The sequence below is a fragment of the Lottia gigantea genome, assembly GCF_000327385.1.
Source record: "Lottia gigantea unplaced genomic scaffold LOTGIsca_2, whole genome shotgun sequence".
Lineage (NCBI taxonomy): Eukaryota > Metazoa > Mollusca > Gastropoda > Lottiidae > Lottia > Lottia gigantea.
In genome coordinates this window covers 2,783,453-2,805,790 of record NW_008708400.1, presented here as the reverse complement: position 1 = coordinate 2,805,790, position 22,338 = coordinate 2,783,453, and the positions used below count along the sequence as shown (strand labels likewise).

General features: G+C 34.3%; 1 protein-coding gene across 1 annotated transcript; it reads left to right on the top strand.

Annotated features, from left to right (window-relative positions):
- Positions 1 to 13,769: 13,769 nt before the first annotated feature.
- On the top strand, positions 13,770 to 20,688 carry LOTGIDRAFT_228288 (hypothetical protein; the record flags this gene model as incomplete). The annotated part of the gene is made up of 2 exons (XM_009053295.1): positions 13,770 to 13,900; positions 19,153 to 20,688. The coding sequence occupies 2 exons, from the start codon at positions 13,770 to 13,772 to the stop codon at positions 20,015 to 20,017; spliced, it is 996 nt and encodes a 331-aa protein (XP_009051543.1). The 3' UTR covers positions 20,018 to 20,688.
- Positions 20,689 to 22,338: the final 1,650 nt, after the last annotated feature.

Below are 22,338 nucleotides of genomic sequence, written 5' to 3'. Positions count from 1 at the left end.
GCTAAAGTGGATTCCGTTTTCAGGTGATCGAGGCAANTATGATTAAGGTGAGAAACACGTCAGTTTATGCACCAGAAAAGTTTTCACCAGATTTTAACCGCCTGGTTTAAACCAGACGGTTAAAATCTGGTTTAATCCATGCGGTTACAATCTCGATTACCTGAAAATGGTATCCACTTTAGCCAAAGACGAGTTAAAAAGAAAGTATCTTATACTTAAAATAAATCTGATTTTTTTTTTATATATGCGGTTAATAACTGGTTAACCGCATGGATTATACCAGATTTTAACTGGTATGAACCAGCCCAACCTGAGATAACCATAAATTTATTTTATTTGCTTCGTAATTTACCACAAATGAAAAACAGAATCAAGATGTTTCATCAAAAATTGTTTTAAAATTGGAAAATGAAAGCATGGCTGATATGTAACCTGTAGTTGCAATTCCTTATATTTTGTCTTGTTTAATTGTTTTACAAGAATTCCTAACGCACTGTCAGGAAACCTTTGTTAACTTTGTATGAAAAGAACTTTTTAAGTAAGAAAGTTTTCCGACATACGTATACAAAAATTAAATCTTTGTTAACTTTGTATGAAAAGAACTTTTTAAATAAGGAAGTTTTCCGAAATATTGATATAAAATCTGAACGTTTAACTTTGCATGAAAGGAACTTTTTAGTGCTTTTTCACAGAAAAGCGGAATTGTATCATTTCAATAGCTTCAAACATCGATCTTAATCTTTTGCAATGTTCGGATTAAATACTGAAATGTTTCTGACGTTCCAGACCAATCTACAGCACTTAACCGCATGTTACAGACCGCACTTTGATGATATCAGACAAAATATATCACTTAAGTGCATGAGACAACGTACAATCACAATAGATCAAGCACTAACTTGTGTTTTTTGCATGTTAAAGACAATTGATTTTGTTTTACAATGACTGAATTGTGTATGGTTGTTCAGATTTTCTAAAGATTTGTGCTTTAACAAACAAATAAAGTTTACATATCTTAGAGGCTGATCAAGATATTCAAAGACAAACCACATCTTTTCTTAATTGTGTTGTCTTGATATTTCTTCTTAAATGAAAAATGTTGATTCAGTTCAAATGATCATTTAACGTAGATTGTACAGATTGATCTAAAATCAGACAACACAGGCACAAAACTAAATTCTTAGCTAGAACTGGTATTTGGTGTTTCAGACTGACCTACCAAATGGTTTTTGAAGGGCTGCGAGCAATTGACGTCATCTGGATCCGGTCGATCTGAGATCACCAACTGATTAAAATTACAGAAACCACCAGTTGCCATTATCCGTGGTCTTGTTGTCGAAAAGAGCTGTCGGAAACTGTGACAATCCAGTTGATTACAGTTGCTCACAGTTGATTAATTCTTCGATATTAGCGATTCGCTAGACTTGATTGCAACGGGTCCTGAGAGATACCTTAAATCGCCAGTAGACCTCAGAACACATAAAAACAATAGCAGGAGCAATTAAGGTAAAGGAAACTCCTAGGATTTCATGTATATTATTGCTTTTATAAAGCCCTACTAAATACTTAAAACGTGAACTCAATAGGTAAGATAATTAATAATAGTCTAAATAACAAAATACTTATAACCAAGGATCGATTGTTGTTATTGGTTTATTGGTCCAGTATTAACACAGTTACTATTGTTTAAAGTGCTTTATACTAATTGTACTATAGGATGGTCATTTTACTTCAGCATCATGAAGTGATTCGGTAGTCTAATTATCTGGATTATCAGTTCAGAGGTCAATTTTTAGTAATGTGAAATTGAGGTTTGCGGACTGTAGCATTTAAACCAAATCGCCCCATCGGAATTTGTAGACAAAATATAACATCACATTTTCATTCTAATTGTGAATTTGAAAAAATTGTTGTTGTCATTTACTGATATTCAATCGTAGACAAACCAAACGTTGGAATTCATTCATTCATTTCCATCCCTTTAATATCAATTTGATTCACGAGATTTAAAAGAACATGTAATGCAAATCACAAACGCATGTAGATGATTTTATTTTAAGTCATTTTCCAATCAGATAGGCCCATTGAGAACTGCAATTACTCTGTGAGCTTTTTAGTGACTTCCGTCATTCGTGAGGCCACAAAAATTATTTTGTTGTCTATGAAAAAATAGTGAACCGTAGCGAGTAGAAAACCAATAATACTATAATCAAATTGATAAGCTGATGATCGACAAAAATTCTGACATTTCACGTGCTTGGAATGGTGATGGGGCCCTAAAATGACTGCAATTACAATAAGTTCTTTGGCTAGTTCTCAGCAAGTTCGTTGGTATATTGAATTTTGTCCATTATTCACGTGATACTGATAATCTTAGAATGACTTTGCCTTGATAAAAAATATCAACATGAGCACCATGTCACTTTGAAATTATTTTGACGGTTGAAAATTCTTCTTGAAAATATCTTTAATAAAATAAACAAAACGGATAACAAAATCGGATATACCAACGGACTTGCTCAGACAATAACTACCATTTTCGAAAAGTTGCCGAGAGACCTTCCTCGTGACATATTTGCCAGAAAGGCGAATTGCCTTTTAAAAAGATTAAAAAATGGTTTGAAGAGATAACGTTCTGGGGATTTATTATCTACAGCCTTCCAGCAAGAATTCAAGGGAAAGTCTCGCCGGATCGACTACCACTGTGTCAGTCCGTAACACATCCTGAAGACTATTGAAAGATCTATCATTTAATCATTAGGCCAAAAGCTATAGTCTCTTATGGTTTACAAATTTAATACTCGAAGGAACAATAATAGTAGATTCATACATTTCTTTGTCTTTTGTGTTTCCCGTCCTTTGAATGATATAATGTATGGGTTTCCAATTGCTAGCTTCCGGAGTATTTCCATGTTTCATTCACCGAATATCGGATATTTTTGAAACTAGGATTATGTCTCATTTCTTGAGCCGTAAGATATTAACAATCTCGTATAGGCCTACTGTTTTTTCTTCACGTAAATTCGTTACACGTTACATAGCGGAATTTACCAGAAACTGTAAATAGTTCAGTAAAAACTTCCGTTACTCATTGATCTTATGAGAACATAAACTGGGAATTTCTTTAAAACATGCACTGCAGTTAGAATTGAAGTTGTTCTGGGCCAACGCCGCAATGAAACCTCTAACTGTCATTATAATAAACAAGCATGTGGCTCACTGTGCCTCTTAGATTTCCAAGCTTGTGTCTCGCTGTACTTCCTTAGATTTCCAAGCATGTGTTTCGCTTTACTTCCTTAGATTTCCAAGCATGTGTGTCTCGCTATTGCTCTTAGAATTCCAAACATGTGGTTCACTCATCTTAGATTTCCAAGCATATGTCTCGCTGTACTTCTTAGATTTCCAAACATGTGGTTCGCTGTACCTCTTAGATTTCCAAGCATGTGTGTCTCGCTATTGCTCTTAGAATTCCAAACATGTGGTTCACTCATCTTAGATTTCCAAGCATATGTCTCGCTGTACTTCTTAGATTTCCAAACATGTGGTTCGCTGTACCTCTTAGATTTCCAAGCATTAGTTTTCCAAGCGCTCTTCATCGGGTTTTGTATTGTTAAGACTTTCTGTAAAATGTAATTATAATGTAGTTTTAAAATCAAAAATAAACAATTTAAATAAAAGGCATTTTCAGACGGAACAATTATAGCTTTAGATCTTTTTCAATTATTTTCAAAATTGGATATTTTCACTAAGTGACAAAAACTGGCGATGGAAATTCAGACATAGGACTACACACATTAAATCGTTTTTTACGTCGTCAATCGCCAGCTTAGTACTTCCGGTTTTTATTTCAGTGTTAGTGTTAAGACGTTAAGTATCTTCTCTGTTAAAGGCATTACGGACGGCTCAGACCCATAAGATTTATTTTCTGTTGAATCTTCATTAAATTACGTTTAGGTCACAATAGATGAAGGGAATGAATAGCAGTTTGTGTCCAAGTAACCCCGGCTAAAAGAGGTTTTCAGTAAGAAGAATTATTGTTTAATGTTGATGGTCAAATGAAAATGTCTATCTGGAGCCCTATATCACGACTTAGTGGTGAAATAGGCATTGTCAATTCACTGGAAAGCAGTTGCGACAATTGACAATGAATTTAATTCAATTGGTTATTTGAATGATACAACTATTTCAAATAGGTCTTCTGTTTTAACAGTGTATAGATGAAAAACAACTGAGTTTTGATTTATAAGATTATAATTTTCACATATCATATCCAGATATATAATATTTTATAATTTAATGAACCTGTGACCACGTTTTTGAGATTTTTTCAGAAAAATTTGAAAAACTATTTCAGGGATTGTTCCTTAGATATTTGACAGTGATCTACGTTTACCTCTTTTCCAACTTGTATAAAGAGCAAATCGCCCGGACATTACACCTTTACTGAAGTACCAAATTGTCAATATAGTGTGAGTCAATTGACGAAGATGGTCAGTGTAACTAAATAATGTATTTTACGCATGATTTTAACAGTGTAACTAACTTGCGCAAGTGCCGATGTCGACTGATTGTTTGTAACTGGTCAGTCAAAAAAATAAATTTATATTTTACGCATAATAGCTACGTCGGTAGACAGAGTAAGAGATGTGTCTACTGTTCTTGACAAATCAATGTATAGGGTCAATATAACTATATAAGTACCTTTAATTCTAACAGTGTAAAGACGAGTCGTTAGATAAAATAAGTGCCAAGAAGAGGTCTACCGACTTCCACATATTCTAAAAACATATAATAAGAACTTGTTATACGATGGTTATGTCAGAGTTTTAATTAGACAATGTCTAATCGTACACTTAAGAGGCATATTGGTCACTCACCATCCGTTTAAGTCCAGTCTTTAGGTCTTGGAAGAGATTAATGATCTAAACTTGGTCCACAGGCTTTCTTTCACAATCTTATTAGCCCGATAGATAACGTGGGTGTACGTTAAATAGGAATAGGTCAGCTTGTGTTTGTGTCGGCCAAAATTAAGTTCAGTTTGGAAGGTTACCCGATACATACTGAAAGAACTATCAACTATTAACATCTTACCACGACGATATCCAAGTCCAAATAGTTGTACAATTTCTGATGTCGTTGCATCCAAGAGTTAAATTATGTCTGTGCGTGCTACATGAGTGTTATAGAATTGCTGTAATAATTTTTTGTAAAACGGCTTACCTGATGTCACAAAGTCGTCCGGAAAAAATTCAAATTTCTCATGCATGAGTTTTTTGTACTCCTTTGATGTTAAAACAGTTCGTTTTCTACCCACTTCGAAGTCTTTGTTTCGGTACCCCGCAAATTGAATATTAAAAACCCCTCCCTTAATCAAAAGGAATATGGAATACATAGTTTTCATTTTCTTTGAATTGCCTGACGCCTGCAAGGATAATAGTTCTGACACATGACTTTATTATATAAAAAGACTATATATATATTTTATTTACATTATTGATAATGTTATTGTTCTTGCTTCTTTCATTGTAATTCCGTGTTATTTCTCTAATTAGTTGTGATTGATTAATTGCTAATTACAAGTGTCACTGAAGGAAACTACATGCAGTATTTATGATCAGTATTGTTTATGGTAAAAATTAATTTCGACTCGTTATATTTTAAATGGTATTTTGGGGGAATATAACTACGTCGTAAGAATAATACCTTCAAAGTTACAGTGTTACACATCTTTGTTTAATGACTTTCTTAGTATAACCATTGTTGCCTCAATTAATGTGAAATATTTGAAACTAAATTGAAAATTAAAATTACACAATCGTTTGTGACGCCGATCATTTCAGATCCAGACAGTCTTAAGAAGAATACGTTCACGGTTAAAGAGTTATACAACCAATGAAAGGACTTATTAATTATAACCATTTTTGCCTCCATTAATGTGAAATATTTGAAAGAAAATTGAAATTACACATCCGTTTATGACGCCGATCATTTCAGATCCGAAACCAAAATAAAAGTACGATATAAAATATCAGTTGGAATTTCAGTAAAAGCAATGGCAAAGACTAGTATAAAAAATCTAAGTCGTTTCATATGGACTAAATGTTGTCAACAGCACCGTTTACACAGTCACAAAATTATCCATACCGAGTACGGTTCACTTCAATTGAGACAATTTTAAGGCAGTCTAAACGCGGTTAATGTGAATTAAGATTTAATGATTTTATTCCCATTTCAGCAGTATTACATGACTGCTCAAGAATGAAAGCATATTCTCTAGAGCTGGCATTTCTACTGCTTTAAAACCACATTCAGTTGATTAATGTCAACGTCTTTCGGTTATTAAAAAAAATTAATTACTTGGCAGTTAAAGTGGATGTAAGGCACAAACCATAAATTTGCAATAAGAAGAAAGCAGTGCTGATAGTAAGTAAATCAGGTTTGTTACATGCTAGCTCGCAAACCTTGGGTCACAAATATAATTTATAATAGTCAAGTTAGTTGAAACAACCGTTTAATAGTTTGTATAGTATAATACACAAGATCCCGAGTGTTTCATCATAGGCCAGTAAACATCATGCACATTAGCCATTTTGATCAATAGAGTAAATATCACGAAACACACTATTCTCTTTTGCTTGGAACCAGATGGTAAGTGGCAACGTATACAAAATTTAGTAGCTGAAAGCTATTCTGTTGCTGGTTGTGAGAGATTGACCGGTGAAGTTTAGACAGTGGGAAAGATCAGGTGAGGGGCCGAGCAGGGACCACACACATCAGGTGATTGGGCCTATAAGGGGCAACAAAATTTCCAGGGGGTCACAGGTCATTCTTTAACTATTTAAATTAATCCCCCCCCCCCCCTCTCCGCAGAAAACGCCACTGTTTAGACAGACAACTTCTCTCAAAATTGCTGGTTTATAGTTACAGAAGGTGGGAAAGGATAAAAAATAAAGTTGCCATTAAAATACCGAGTTGAAAACTCAAGAATGGCATGAAATATTCTGGAAAGTTAGCCTCGCTGGCGACACCCACGATTGTAATTATCGCAATAGTAAATGTTAAAGTTTCCGTACCTGGGCCTTCAGAGCCTGAAGCTAATACGATATCAACCCACATGTCTGTGTTTTAATTGTCATGATTTACTGCTGTGGTCTGGGCTAATCTAGACGGTGATCTTTTCATAGAATCATAGGTATATGAAAGTTTAATGACCACCGCCTCCAACTGGTATCAAATATTAATTTCTAAATCTAATTTTGTTTACGAAATCTCCGGATGGCAGCAGGTGTAAAGGTTCAGTATCTGGATATCTATATAGTTCCGGGTCATGAGACTGGTCAGTCATACAAGTCTGACTTAAAATACAAAGTCACATATAAAGCATGTTCCTTTAGCAACAGTCTACGCAAAGGGAGGTTATGAGTCATTAACAGCGAGAATATCGTGTTGTGAAAGCAACAGTTAGATGTGACGTCGTACATCGTTGCTTTATGTCTCGTCACAACGGACTGCGACCATTTGCAATCTTACACTACAGCGACTATTCTCTGTCAAACGTGAGGAAAACTAGAAAAAATCAATGGACCTCTCACCTCCAGTTAGACGACCATATTGCGTTCTAACGTTTTTGCCACGCGAGTACTACGCTAGATATTACAACGCTTGTCCGACGATCTTGTCGATCTTATGGCGCTTTCAACACCCTGCACAACATATCGCCGAATATTGGCGTTTGTTTTTAACATGTCCAAATAAACGCCGTGGCTCGGCGAATAGTGGTGACAATGGCGACAATTGTACAATGCCTGGCGTGTCCTACAAAGTCATACCACATGAATGGCTATCTAATCATGCCCTGAGACAATTTTCCATCGCAGCAGCAGCGCAGTAAGAACGCCTTTCTGGTATGACGGAACTATAAAGGAACATGCAACGGAAACGATAGTTATATTCCCATTGACTGTGATAGAAGTATATTAGAACCACAGACTGTATGCATGTTAAAGATCGAAAGCCGAGATAATGTGAACACGTTAGAGTAGAAAAATTGACAATCAGAAAGCGGGAGATATTTGATGTTTTTGTCGCAGATTTCATTACAACATCGGATATCGTGGAAAACATCTGACCAGTTCAGAGTAATCTGTTCTTCCGCTTTGATTGACATCAAACGATGAGTAAAAATCAAATGGGAAATAGAATTAGTAACGACTCATATGTTTTCACCAATTGTTTTAGTATGTTATATTTTAAGAGCGGGACATACGGTATACGGACTTAAGTTGGAATAATGGTCCATTACTTGTGTATTTTACACCAGGGACTTGTGAAAAAACACTGCCTGTTCTGACATAAATAAAGTGGTTCTGAAAGCAACAGTCACAATTTGTTATTTTAACGAACGACTATATTACTCGCTGTTATTTCTGGGATTAAATCTTACTTCAATACTAATATAGACCATTGATCCGGGATAGACACACTTATTGTAGGTCAAGAGCTAGCTCAATTTTGCTATTAAGATGTTTATGTACATTATGGCTTAAACAGGAATAAAAGTGCGTTATGTGCGTGGGTATATAAACAGCTTCATTCTAGTCCCTTCCAAATTTCATAATGTTTTTTTTACTTCATGCATTATTCTTATGTTATTTCCGTTTTCTTTCCGAAATCATTTCATTTCATAACGCCCACACTCGTACGAAATTACAATCAGTTGGTAGTTTTCAGTCAGAATGGTCCTCCCGCTAGAGTGAGATATTAAAATATCCTCAAAAATTACAAGCATCACATCAATTCCGGTATCTGTTGTGATCTGTCTTTCTGTTAGTTTCTTTGATTAATAATTATAACAAATATTCTGTTTTATGTTACATACTACTGTTCAATAAACATAAAATGATAAAACCCTTACATATTGATGATGGTTTCATAATCATAGTTGCTATATGATAATTCCCAATGAAGGACCGTCAGTATTGTGGAATGCTGTTATCCGAACAGAAAAACGGAGACGTTTATTGAAAAGAATTACTGTGTTTACATTTTGCTTAGTAATTCGCAATTTCTAAGATGTGGCCTCAGAGCCTACCGTTTTGTTTGATAATAAACGTTACAATGCCATAGATATCTTCAAAAGATGGTTTCAGCAAGCATTAATACTTTGGCAACATTATCTTATTCGCAGTAACTGAGAGTAATTCTATTGATGTTTTAACGGAACGGTCAAGTAAGATGACACAGCCTGGACGGACTTGCTTAATATACCGATTTGTAATTTAGCCACGACAGTTCGTCCTTTGACTTGAAAGGATTCAGTTTATGTCTGTATCTTCAAGGAAATAGTCATCAAACAATGCTTGTAGAAACATGATAAAAACTCATTAAGAGATCCCAGCCTTGCTCTGATAGTTAGATTCTTAAAACCTATTCTTTCAACCCCTCTGAGGAAAGTGCTCCGGATTTGTGCCAGGTTCTGTACTGTAACAAAACTTGTATATAACACAATGCAATATGGCGTATGGTAAATGGACATGAAGTTGGATTTACGTGCTGTATGGGACGTCTGACCAAAATATTTCTAATATTGAACGTATAAAATGTAATATGTTATAATATATAATGTATAGGCTAATTGTTGGCTATTCGTTGATATGGTAAATATACTTACATCGGTAATAACTACATTTACGAACATTCCAAACGTCTTGTTTTCACTCCCGTAGTGGGCCAGGGTGTTTTAACAATTATTGTAAATGAACAAGAAGTCAAATTGGCATTCTTATTTTGATACGGGTAGCTGAAATATAGGTCTACCAAAAAAAGTTGATAAATGGTTTATATACAATAGAAGTTTAAAGTTAGTGCAAACCAATTTCTGATAATGAGCTGATAACGAAGACAACTTTGGTGGGCGCTCTGCTGAAAAACAAAACCAAATTATACCATCAGCACCCATCATAACTACTAACATTCGTGGTGCGTAGGAAGTGTGTGTCTTTTGTTGTTGTGATTTGCGTCTATTTAATCTGAAAAAATAGATACTTTAAAGGTTAACTATTTTAATTTATCAAGATAGAAAATGATTATTTTTACCAGAAAAAACACACCATGGGGAAAAGAGATCAGAACATGGATTTAGTTTGCCAACAAAATGTTTACGAGTATAGTGGGAGCAAAACCAATATGTCAGCAATTTTTCATTCTTTCAAATGATTAATGAATATTCTTCCGATTTCCTGGGTATATGGAGTGATATTTTCCGATTTTTTTTCATATTTATTTAGTATAACACAAATATTTATTTAGAAACACGCAAAGACAAATTCCATTTATTATGGAGGGTTCTTTGTTCTGTAATTTACTGATATCACCGAAACGTGAAAACAGATACTTGGGTGCAATTTCCGAATTGTCTAAGATTCACAGAATCTTCAATCAAAAGACACGAATCTTTACCGGAAAAGGCGATTGACAAGGATTCGACATGCTTCAACATGGACACATTGCTATTAAGGTCATTTCATAAACGTCACGTGGTGTTTGTCCTCAAATCCAATCAGTTCGTTTCATTAACACCGAGTCCCTTTTATTGATACTTTGTATTCCACGCACTTTGATTAATCGCATAACATCTCCTTTAACCGAATTGCCAGACAATAACTTGGATATGGTAAACAAATTCGATAGTTAAAGCGCCATGGCATACTTATAACGCCAGAGAAATGTTCTCAAACGCCATATACTCGAACATTAACGCAGCATCTTTAATAATGGCCGAGTAAAGTAACCATCAAAGTAACTAAATCGCATTCCCAACAATTTATAAAAGTCATTTATTCAGAAATGGGTCGTGTTACACAAGTTTTATGAGCTACCGTCTTGTAATTTACGCTACGTAATTGTTTTATCGATACAATTTGAATATTTTTATATTTCAAGCGTTCGTTTGTAATGTTAGAAAGTGCCATTTTGTAATTGATTTTGTCTTGTTTCCTACTTGCTTTTTTTCTTTGTAATTTTACAAATTGTTGTGTTTAAATTTCTGGTTGACTTCTGTTGAGCGACGAGATTTGGTTTCATTAGGGACGAATCAAATGTTTTATTTAAGTACGATGTCTTATAATTGAAAGACTCTTTATTGTTGACGCTGGCAGTTTTCTAATAAGAAACATACAGATTCAGTTCTATAGGTTTTGAGATTTAGTTATCTTGAGTCGCCTAATTCCTTAACAAATACTTCAAACAAGGAATTTTACTCACCATGTCTATATATGTCTTTTCTATTGTATATCACAGAATATCTTAAAATGATAAAATGATTTTAACATTCAAACGGGAATAATTCTAGACACACATGGAGTTTAGGCTCAGATTTCGACTGTGGGCTGAGAACACTATTTCTGATTAGCCTAGCTAAACAATATTCCCGTTTCTGAGACTAAGGTACGATTAGCAAATAAATAAAATGACGCATCTGTCCCTTTAAAAATGATTTGGAATAATTTGCCATTGAAAGGGAATTGTAAAAGAAGGAAGAGACGTAAGAGGTGCTGAAGAATTATATAGGATGGCGACAGGAGTGGTCTGGCGAATTGAAGCTATTTCCACCCACCGCATTCCAAATTTATAACATAAATAATCCGCAAATTTGTTTGAAAATCGGGAAACAAACACTAGGATCCAATAATCAAACTACGCCCCTGTTTCCATTATCACGATATTCTTTTCCACTTATTTGAATCGAAACAAAAATAGCTCCACTCATATAACTAATAAGTGATGATGACTATATATAGGTTTACTGGAGTAGCAGAACATCTTAATCCGTCACATCTGCTTTCAATGTCTTCTACATTAAGTCAAATGAGTCCATTTCATACCGTCTGGTACATGCAAGTTCAAAATCATTGTCAGTGATGCCTTATGCCAATTCTAACCACTGTCACGCTTGTTGGACTCAATAGTTTGGTTGCGCTTTATTCTCATTAATCTGGAAAATGACATGTTTTCGACCTCCATTCTGCAAAACCTATTATGCAATGGGTTTTTTTTCCCAAAGTAAACCGATATGGAAGACATTAAGAAAAATAAATTAGCCTAAATTTCTTTCCAATTTCTTAAAACAGTTATCTTTTTATTTTTTTGATTTGTCCAATTTGATTGATTGATTGATTGATTGATTGATTGAAAATCAAGTAAATTAGTGGTAAATCTTGGTAGTCAGTGAATCAATCCGTCTCCACCTTCCTAATGGTCTTCAGTCCTTTAAGTACTAATCTCTTCATTAAATATTCTCTTACATCTCTATATCCTTGAAAATGTCGTCATTTCATTAGCAGTCGTAAATGGTCTGTGACGTTGGAATTTAAATTTATGTTGTTGGTCAACGTCATGAACGGAATTAGATGTTTGTTTTTTGTTTTGTGATTTTGTATTTCCAGAGGACTGAAACTATTCAGTTTAGTTTGCTCTGCATTGTAATCTGAGAAGTTTTCTACCAAAGGCAATATGTTGAACATATTTCTTAAAAAAAAATGTGAAATTGTGAGTTTCTTATTTCACTACTGCGTGTTTCGCTATCCCACAATTCATTACTTTATCATGAAATGGGTTTTACATGACACGCCATGATTGGCTAAAAATACTACCTTTGGGACAGGCCTTTGATAGAAAACTTTTTATATTACAACGTAGACTAAAAATGTCAGAAAAAAATACGAAATTGTAATTTAATTTCAATTAGATTGTGAACAGACGCGCGTACACGCACAGGTTGGTAACTCAATGTCAGCACGATCTTTAGATTAGGAAGCTATTGTGAAATGTGTACAGAAACCCTTAATTTTAAGAAATATTGGAAAGGAAGAAAGACCTGTAGAATTTGATAATTTAGATCGGCAAATTAGATACAAAAATTTTTGTTGAAAGATAAGTTTTGAAACTTTTTGGGTATAGTAAATAATATCATACAATGCAAAAAACATATTTGCGAAACATAAGTAACTTCTAATGAGCTGTTTTTAACAGAAAAACGCTGTTTGTATTTTTCTTTCAAACTGAATAAAGTTTCGTTCGGCTGTGTAAATATATCTGAACCATGATACCTGTTTTATCAACGTCAGCGTTATTTATACACTTCTGGTATATGTGGTTAGGTAGTTGTATAATTGTGGGGGAGTACCTTTAAATCATCAGACGACAACTCGAATTCGTTACGCAAAACCGTCAAATTTCACATTTAATATTGAACTTTAATATAATGAGAACATATTTACATGGTACTTTCAAATGTTTAATTCTCGTTCGCCTTCGATTATCGCCCTTGTTCAATGCCAAACACTATCTATTTCTTATTGACTAATTTTGCACTTGTCTACAGCCGTATATTGTTACTGCAAGAAAGTAAATTTATATAGAGGAAATAGTCATCGACCACCTAAATAATGGCTTCATCCACCAAAAACCATTCAAAAGGAAAGTCAATACTGGCTCTTTCTATATATTCTACAAATTTCTAAGGCTTTTTTCCATGGTCATCAGAGGAAGTAATTTTGTCCGACGTAATCACACATTCTGAATGAAACCTCAAATATTCCATCATAATGTTCTTCATAATCGTAGACAGATTTTTCATCAGAGTCTTAAAGCAAATAGTCGAGCTAGGCAAAGTTATGTACGCCTACATGTAAATCTATTGTCACAATCTGGCGATATTGTAATGTTTCGTGCTGTTTTCTGTTTTAACTCAGCTTGCCATCACTAATCTGATGGAATGTGATGAATCTTCTGTTAGGCGTCATCAACCAATATTATGGTCTAAAGATTCCTTACTATCTGTGATAGACATTGGTCAACACTTACATATGACCACCTTTGATGAAATGATTCAGTTGACGAGGTAAAGAAGGGGATGGTATACCTTGCTTTCTCGGCTGTCATACTTTGGCACCACATATGTAACTAGCTCCGTCCATTAAAAATATGATGATCTCTAGTTATAAATAATGACCAGTTACAAGATTAAACATTGAATATGTTATTTTGTTCATAGCAACTACTGTTCTATTTCTCATTTCTTTGGCGAGAAATTGTCCAGAGCAACTGTCATTGAGCAACAGTCCGGTGAGCAGCTGACCGTATGTCCCTTTGTTGCCATTGGGACAAATGATCAGAACAGAACGCAATATAATGGATGGCAAGTGAAGAAGCATCCATATCTGTAGTGTATTCATATCAAATTGATATTGCCATTTCATCAAAGACATTGAAGATGTGGGTTTTCTCGTGGGTGGCTCTAGCTCTAATCCTATAAAGAGATTGTAATTCTTTTAAATTTTTTTACAGAATATTGAATATTTTTGGTATGTTTAATCTGTTCGCATATTACATTTATTAACATTAATGCATCGTTAAAGAGAATGTGTGTCAGTGTCGAATAAAACACACCAGGGTTTTACATGTCTTATATTCACAGTGTTCTTAGCCAGTGTGACTTTAAGTTGCTAATAATAAAAACTAAAAGGGATATTGTGTAATATTTTCTTTCATAAATCTTGATAATGTTTGCTTTTCTCTAGTTTACTATAAAACTGACTCTAATATTGCGATTTATTCACTTAAGCAGCTTTCTTGTTTTTTATTGGACGGAAATCATCCTTAAGAACCTCATAAAGTAGTACTTATTGAATATTTGAAGGAGAACTGTCGGTAATCGAAACCAAAAATTTTGGATGATCAAACTTTTATGGCTCGGCCATTAGGTCCTTTAAGTCTTCAAACTAGTAATATTATATACACTTGGAAAATCCTTTATAGTCTCCAGTCTCCAGGTTCATCATCAAAATCTATTTCACTTGGGAAAGAGTTCATTTATCGTTAACGGTGTTGCAAAAGATTTTCAATACTAGATACTGGGAATCCCCAGAACCTAAATTATATTTGATATCTTTCAAGATTCCAATATCCAAGCGTATTTCACGGCCGAGGAACGGCCAGATTTGTCGGGCTAATTACATGATGGTAAATTTGAGAAATGTCTGAACTAACAATAGGGTTATTAGACCAAATAGGCGCTTTAAGTATCTTGTTGAGTACAATAAGACTTAAAAACCGAAGTGAACACAGCTATCGTAGTCCAAATACACAACACAGAGACTAAATAATATGTAAATTAAAAAAACTGAGTCGAATTGATAACATGGGCAATTGGCATAATGGTTTAATGTTTGAAGATGTTCTAAGCCTTTTATAAATACAGTCAGCATGATTATAGCATTATTTGTTGTCTGACTTTAATTATTTGAAATTACAAGAACCAAAATACCAAACAAAACAATCAGACAGTCCATACTGTTCGGTTTAATTACCATATTTATTATTAATTCTTTAGACTGTCCCAAGTTCTTCCTTCAGCCCGATAGCTTTTAGGGCTGAAGTAAGATTCTAGGTATCTCTATGGGGAATGATTACCAATTAGGATCACATGATATTGCTCCGTGAAATGGTACCCATCAAGAACGCATTAACCTTTTACGTAATTAATGATAGACCACGTAAAAAAACACAATACCGCCTCTGTAAATGAAATACCCTTAAGGGTAATTATGTGCTGCTCTGTAAATGATTAACTAATTCGAAACACTCAATGACAACCCGATGACCAATAGTTACCATTATTTTCATGGGTGTAGGGTGCAGATCAAAGGGACTTATTTTTTATCCATTCCATGTCGAAAAAAGATTTGAAATCTAAATGGGTGTGCTGTTTTAAGTTTGTCTTTTTTTCACACCAATGACTGTTTACTTCCAGTTTTCAGTTCAATTCGTTTTCATTAGCTCTAAATAGCTTTCTAATAGTCTGGAGAGATACAAGTAGACAAACATGTTAAAGTCCTTGAAAATATTTACAGGTCTGTGAAGATTTGAGGGTTAATTAATATTTTCGAGATGTCTAACGGGAATAAACATACAGTATTAAAATCACTGCTCTTATTATATGCTTGGACTATTTACTGACAGTTTTAGGTATGATCATATTAACAAGGGTATTTACCGTAGGTTTATACCTAACTTCATATTAAATATATTACATAGATTTTGTGGTAGGTTTCAAACACAAATTGACAAATTTCTTCTCTTTATAACCATTCTGGCTAAATATTTTACAGTATAAGGTTACCTTCCCTATGATCGATTTCGATGCTTGGAATTCTTTGTGCATAAGAAATGCCAATAATGAACGCAAATCTGCGTGATGGACACGATATGTAAAAGTACAAATCACAAATGTTTGAAGCATTTGGTAATCTTAAAATGGATATTATTGTTTATAATTTTCGAGCTTATCTATTTATCTGTTATACTTTTCTACTTAAACTTGAAATTGTAGACACACTTTACGTTGTAATTCCACTCTGAAAAGGAATACTGATAGCGCAGTAAACTGATCAAGCTAAATCAGTCCAAAGACTTGTAATTAGAAAAGTGAATCTCAATATAACACAACACAATAACGAAAGTTCATAATAAAGTTAGTGTTAACCTAGTGAAATGTAGAGCAGGGCTTGGCATAACCTTTCAGATTCATTTATTTTTAAATAAATAATTAATCCAAACAGTAATTTCCACACATGGAGGAAGAAATTCCATTGAACATTTCATTTCTCTAGGAAACGCAAGATAATCCATACAAATCACTTAAAAAAAATCGTGAACAATCAATCATACCGGAAGTGAAATGAAAACAAACAAAAAAGGCGTTAGATTGTGGGTGGCAATCATGAATAAATAATATTCTCTAATTGACAAATAACAACTTGAAACAATTAAAAACTATTTTATTGTCATGTGCGTTAATATTTAATAAAAGGGGTCTCAAATCGACTGAAAATTCAAAGCATTGGCTGACTATGAGCAACATGTATAGGGCACCAGAGTCAGTTAAGATCCAGTATTTGATTGAAAGTAGAAACAAAGCAGCTGGTGGCTACTGGTGGCAACCGCAAGAATACCAAGCACTAAAATGCAAAAAATCCTAGTTGTATAGAGGAAGTTCACACATTCCTAGACTTGTGTCATAGTGATTTTTGAGGATGATTTGCAGGTTTACTTTTTGATATCGATATAATTACGACGATGTATCCTATTTCACCAACTATGATTTGTTTGTTCTTTATTCTTTCAAGACTATTTTTATGTATTATGCTTTAATGTTTTATCGTCATATTTTCTTTGAGAAGCCTATATAGAGGGTCAGCAGCGGTGAAGGTTGTAACTAGCATTGTGAATTCTTTCTAAGGACATAATGAACTAAGATTTACCCGATAAGCTTTTTGGTGCGTTCTTCGAATTAATTAGTACAAATTCCGACATTAATTAATAAAGACATAGAGAACATGAACGCAATGTTCACTAGGGTATAACGTGAAAGTTAAGATTTCTTTTAATATCCTTATTAATATTAACCTATCCAACCCACTCATTCAGATATTTCATAGAAAACCGACGAACACCGACATTTCAAAGAAAATTTGATCCGCCGACATCTTATTTATGATGACCTATCAAAATTCCTCCAAAGTCTGCGATATCAGCTTCTGCTGGAAGCGAACGTTAATCAACTTTATTGTCATCTACGGACAATCTTACCACTTACTTGTAATTTTCGGCTGAACATATAACATACCTTTCTTACAAAGACAAGTTGTTACTGGTCAGATGAATTATTTGTATAAGAAAATCCGGAAAAACAAAAAATTACCACTCTTCGGCACAGTTCAATATAATAACACTGAGGATAAATTTAGATCGAACTTTTAATATTTAATTTACTGAGCTTAATGTCCGTCTGCCACAGAGACAACACGACCCAAAACCTTTTGAAACATCTGTTCACCTTTAATTTATAAAATATCATTGGGTTTGTGGGAGGCTGGACGTAACTTGAAATAAATCTCCAAACGAAATTAACCTATTTTCCACAGACTTAATGAAAGAAAATGCCAGGTTGACCCTGAACACTTTGATGTGTCAATCACATCCTGTCCATATCCATTATTCGTTTTAAATCAAGATAGACCATCGTCTTAGTTTTCAATTAACCGGAAGTAGAACTATACAGCATCGGGCTTATACAAACATGCGTGGCCAATATGTAAAAAGAAAGCGACGTTCGCCAAACAAGTTCAGCCGTCAAATCTTGCCAATTACGACAATCAAAATATTATCTAGGAAAGTGAGAAATCAATGATACTATTTATTCGCTCTTTGATTTGATTCTTGAGATTTTATATGAAAAGTTATGCAGAAATTATTGAATTTTCATAGTTTAACCTGGATATTACACCAATTCATAAAGCCCCTGATATTTCTTATGATCTAATCCGGTTTCTGTCAAGCTAGAAAAAGAGGGGTTGGATGCCTGATGCGTGCGCTACATTGTAAAGCCGTAACTTATTAAATTCCGTCTTCCTCCCACGACTATCCCTACATAACTACAAATTGAGGTGGACACAGGTGATGGCTATTTATAATGCCAAACCCTCGTATTGACTGATTTATCGTAAATACTGGTGCCGATCAGGTTCGAGACAACATTTAATGTTTCCTGGAAGTAGAGCATGAAACAATTGCCAGCATGCTCTCAGCTCAACTAAATTGAGTTGTTAGAGGTTGTTATCAGCATCTGCTGATTTTTCAGATTTGCTTGTAATTTGATAAATTGTCATTCTTTTTTTGGAATTAATTGTTAATAATGTTTTCAATCACTTTTTAATCTTATAATGAAGCCCCAATGCTCTGTTGGCGTACATCGCTGCATGATTTCTCTTTGCGCCTTGTACTGAAATAGGTCGATCTATAACCTAAAGTCGTTGATAGTGCTTATTTCAAACAACCGTCGCTACATACAAATTAAATCTTTTCAAACATGTCTCACATATATATGTCAGTTCTTAAACTTTTTTTTTCGACTGTAATGCTTTTGTAAAGGCATGATGGTTTCTCAAGATCTATTTTTTTCTATCATTGTCTCTTGTTTTGAAGAAAATATCGAATTATCCATTGTTGTAGAGAAAGAATCACAGAAGGCAACAAAATGACTCCCTTGGCGTCTTCCATCCTAATCAAATATAATTCTTTTTATTATTCCAGGCAAATAATGGAAATCAACTTAGTCTTTTCCCTACTACTAGTTTGCTCAATCAGTTTTGTACTCTCACATCCTTTCACAGATGATTCCAACAACGATGATCAAGATTTAAAATCAGCAATCCAAGATGGCGACACAGTACCACAGGCAGTCAAACGACCCAGCAGCTTTGTTCGAATAGGTCGAAACCCAAGTTCTTTTGTAAGGATAGGAAAAGCCTTTGGTCGGTTCATCCGAATCGGGAAAAACGATCCCAATAAAAGATTGTCCAGTTTTGTTCGAATTGGAAAAAGCGATCCAAACAAAAGAATATCTAGCTTTGTTCGAATAGGAAAAAGTCAAGAATTTAACCAAGAACCAGAAAAAAGACAATCGAGCTTCGTTCGCATCGGAAAAAGTCCTGAATTAAACGAAAATGAAATTCCGAATAAGCGATACTCTAGTTTTGTGAGGATAGGAAAAAGCATGGATGATGGCAGTTTAGAAAATCCTGACAAGCGGTATTCAAGTTTCGTACGAATTGGAAAAAATATTGAGAACGAATTAACAAATGCAGGTTTAGAGAAGAGACCATCGAGCTTTGTTCGAATAGGTAAAAGCTATTTCGCCGAACCAGGTGATATGGACGCTGAAAAACGGTTGTCAAATTTTGTTAGAATCGGCAAGAGTGGGTTGGAAGAACCAGAAATGGAACAAAAACGGGCTTTCGTTCGAATAGGAAAAATTCCTTCTTCGGCCTTTGTCAGAATTGGACGAATGCCTCTTTATGACGCTATCTTGCAGAAACCGCTTGGATATTATAACGTTGCTCGTCGTATGGGCAAATCTTCGTTCGTAAGAATAGGCAAGAGAAACAATGAAGCTTAAAATCTTCGACTTGACCAAATGTAACATTTTGAACTCATCATAAAATACTCCTGTTACGGAAGAATTCTTGACTTCCAATTTATGTTTCTATCAAGAATGGTAGGGTTATGTTTTTCTTCCGTCCATGGATGAAACTTCTAAATTACGTACAACATTTGCAACAATTATTTAGGATATTTTGGCTATTCTGTAATCTTTTCATCTTTTATGTGGTATTATTCCATGGGAATGGATGTGCTGCAACTCTGACTTCTATTACTTAAACAATCTAAGGATTTTGCAATTGCGAACGTGGTCCCCGTAATGGTCATCGGAATAGTTTGTACTGAATTGCATTTACAATCAAACTTTCAAATTATATTACAAATATTAAATGATATCTTATGCAGTGTGTTCCTCATTAAAAGAGGGAATTCGGTAGAAATATTGTGATAACGAACTTGAGCAATAAAATCACAAAAATCATTCGTAGGTCTCTTCGGTTCCGACGCTGTTGTTGAATTTGTGAACTATATTGTTGACTGTTGAGTGAAACGTTTAAACTCACAAGAGAGAAGAATGTAAGGGAGCGTTGGTTATATACCCCCAAAGTACACCTTTCCTCTTGTGAGTGGTGGCATTGAGTTGTCAGTTGTAAATTAAAACAAACCATTAAATTGTTAAACAATGTCTTTTTTTATTGTGTTTGCTGGCAAATCTAGAGACAGTCACGTAATGGCTTTGTGATCGTATTTGATTCCATACTGTGCCCCAATGGACCTGGTCCAAATCAGTAGGATTCAAGCTTCGGAATAAAAAACCTACGTTCAAAAATTTATATCGACTATTCATCGTCGTTGAGTTAATTGCTGTCGGATGCTAATATTCTCGAACAGATCCATCGAACCGGAAGTGAGTGAAACATTGAATACTAGTAACTGCAATCAACTGGATATTGTCAGCTCCCAACCGGGCAGATGACAGTCGGATTCAACTATTTGCTATATAAAATATTTTGTTGGCGGCAACTGACAGCAAATTTCAGCGATTGATCAGATTATCTCAGTTGCTTACAGTCGTTTGATAATAAGTTGCTATAGGGTTCTGCCAGTTGCAAAGTCGTCCTGAACCCTCACTTATGCATCACAATAATTTTTTCAATTACTTGAAAACAAAATCCGCGGCCAATATCAACAAGTAAACAGATCTAATTATTGACAATAATTAAATATAAATCTGACTTCAAAATCCAGCGATTGCTTAAAGGGTGCTAGAAGTCGTTGAAAATTCAGCTGCTCTCAGGTTTTGCCAGTTTTTGCGAAGTCCTTGATGTCACAAACGTTTGTTTGAATTTTTCGAAAACTGAAAACACGAACAATATCAATAAGTGATTCTTTGTAGATCATTATCATAATATTTGATGTGATCTCATAACAAATGCTACAATTCTTTACATTATCAATTATCTTTATCACAAGTATCAGAAGATAATTAAATTTTACTAGAACTAAATAATTTAAGCTCAGGTGACACGCTGCGTGTTTAACAAACAATAAAATTACAGAAAAATACTGCCTAGATATCTCTCGAGGTTTCATTCAATTATTGTTCTGTTTCCGGTGAAATAGTTACAGACAAGACATCAAAGCAAAGACATATTACAATACCGTTTTATCTTAAAAAAGATATATATAGTACAAAATACTCGTGTAATTTACCTATGAAAAAATCATAATCACAAAATCTGTGTTTTATGTTGCAAAAAAATGGACATATCAATTGGTACTGTCGTTGTCCTATGTTCTATTTTGATGCCATATTTCTGGATTATCAGCTAAATCGAAAAGCTCATTCTTACTTTTATTTGTAAAAAACAGCAAGTAACATTTTAACACAGAATGAATATGCACCATTTTACCTTAAGAACCTTATCCACTTTTTCATTCAGCATAGGCTCAATTTTTTATTAATTGAAAATTTATTTCATTAAAAATTTCTCAATCACGTGACATTTGACCGACAACTTAGGTTAGGTTCTAAGTAAGTATGAGCATATTAAGTAAAATTTGTGTGTAAAATCACGTGCGCCATTTTCGGGTCTTGAATATAAGTCAACAATGTTCAGAAGTATTAGAAATCGCATGATTCCTTCAAAGTATATCTCAAACTATGAATATATTTTCCTATGTCTATAGATGTCTTTTCTATATATGGCAGTGTCTCAAGAAATGACGACTCGTCTTTATAACTTTCAAATGCAGATAATTCTGGTCACACCTGGATTTGAAGACTCACATTTCGATGGTGATCCATGAACACTACTATTGAATGGCTAAGCTAAA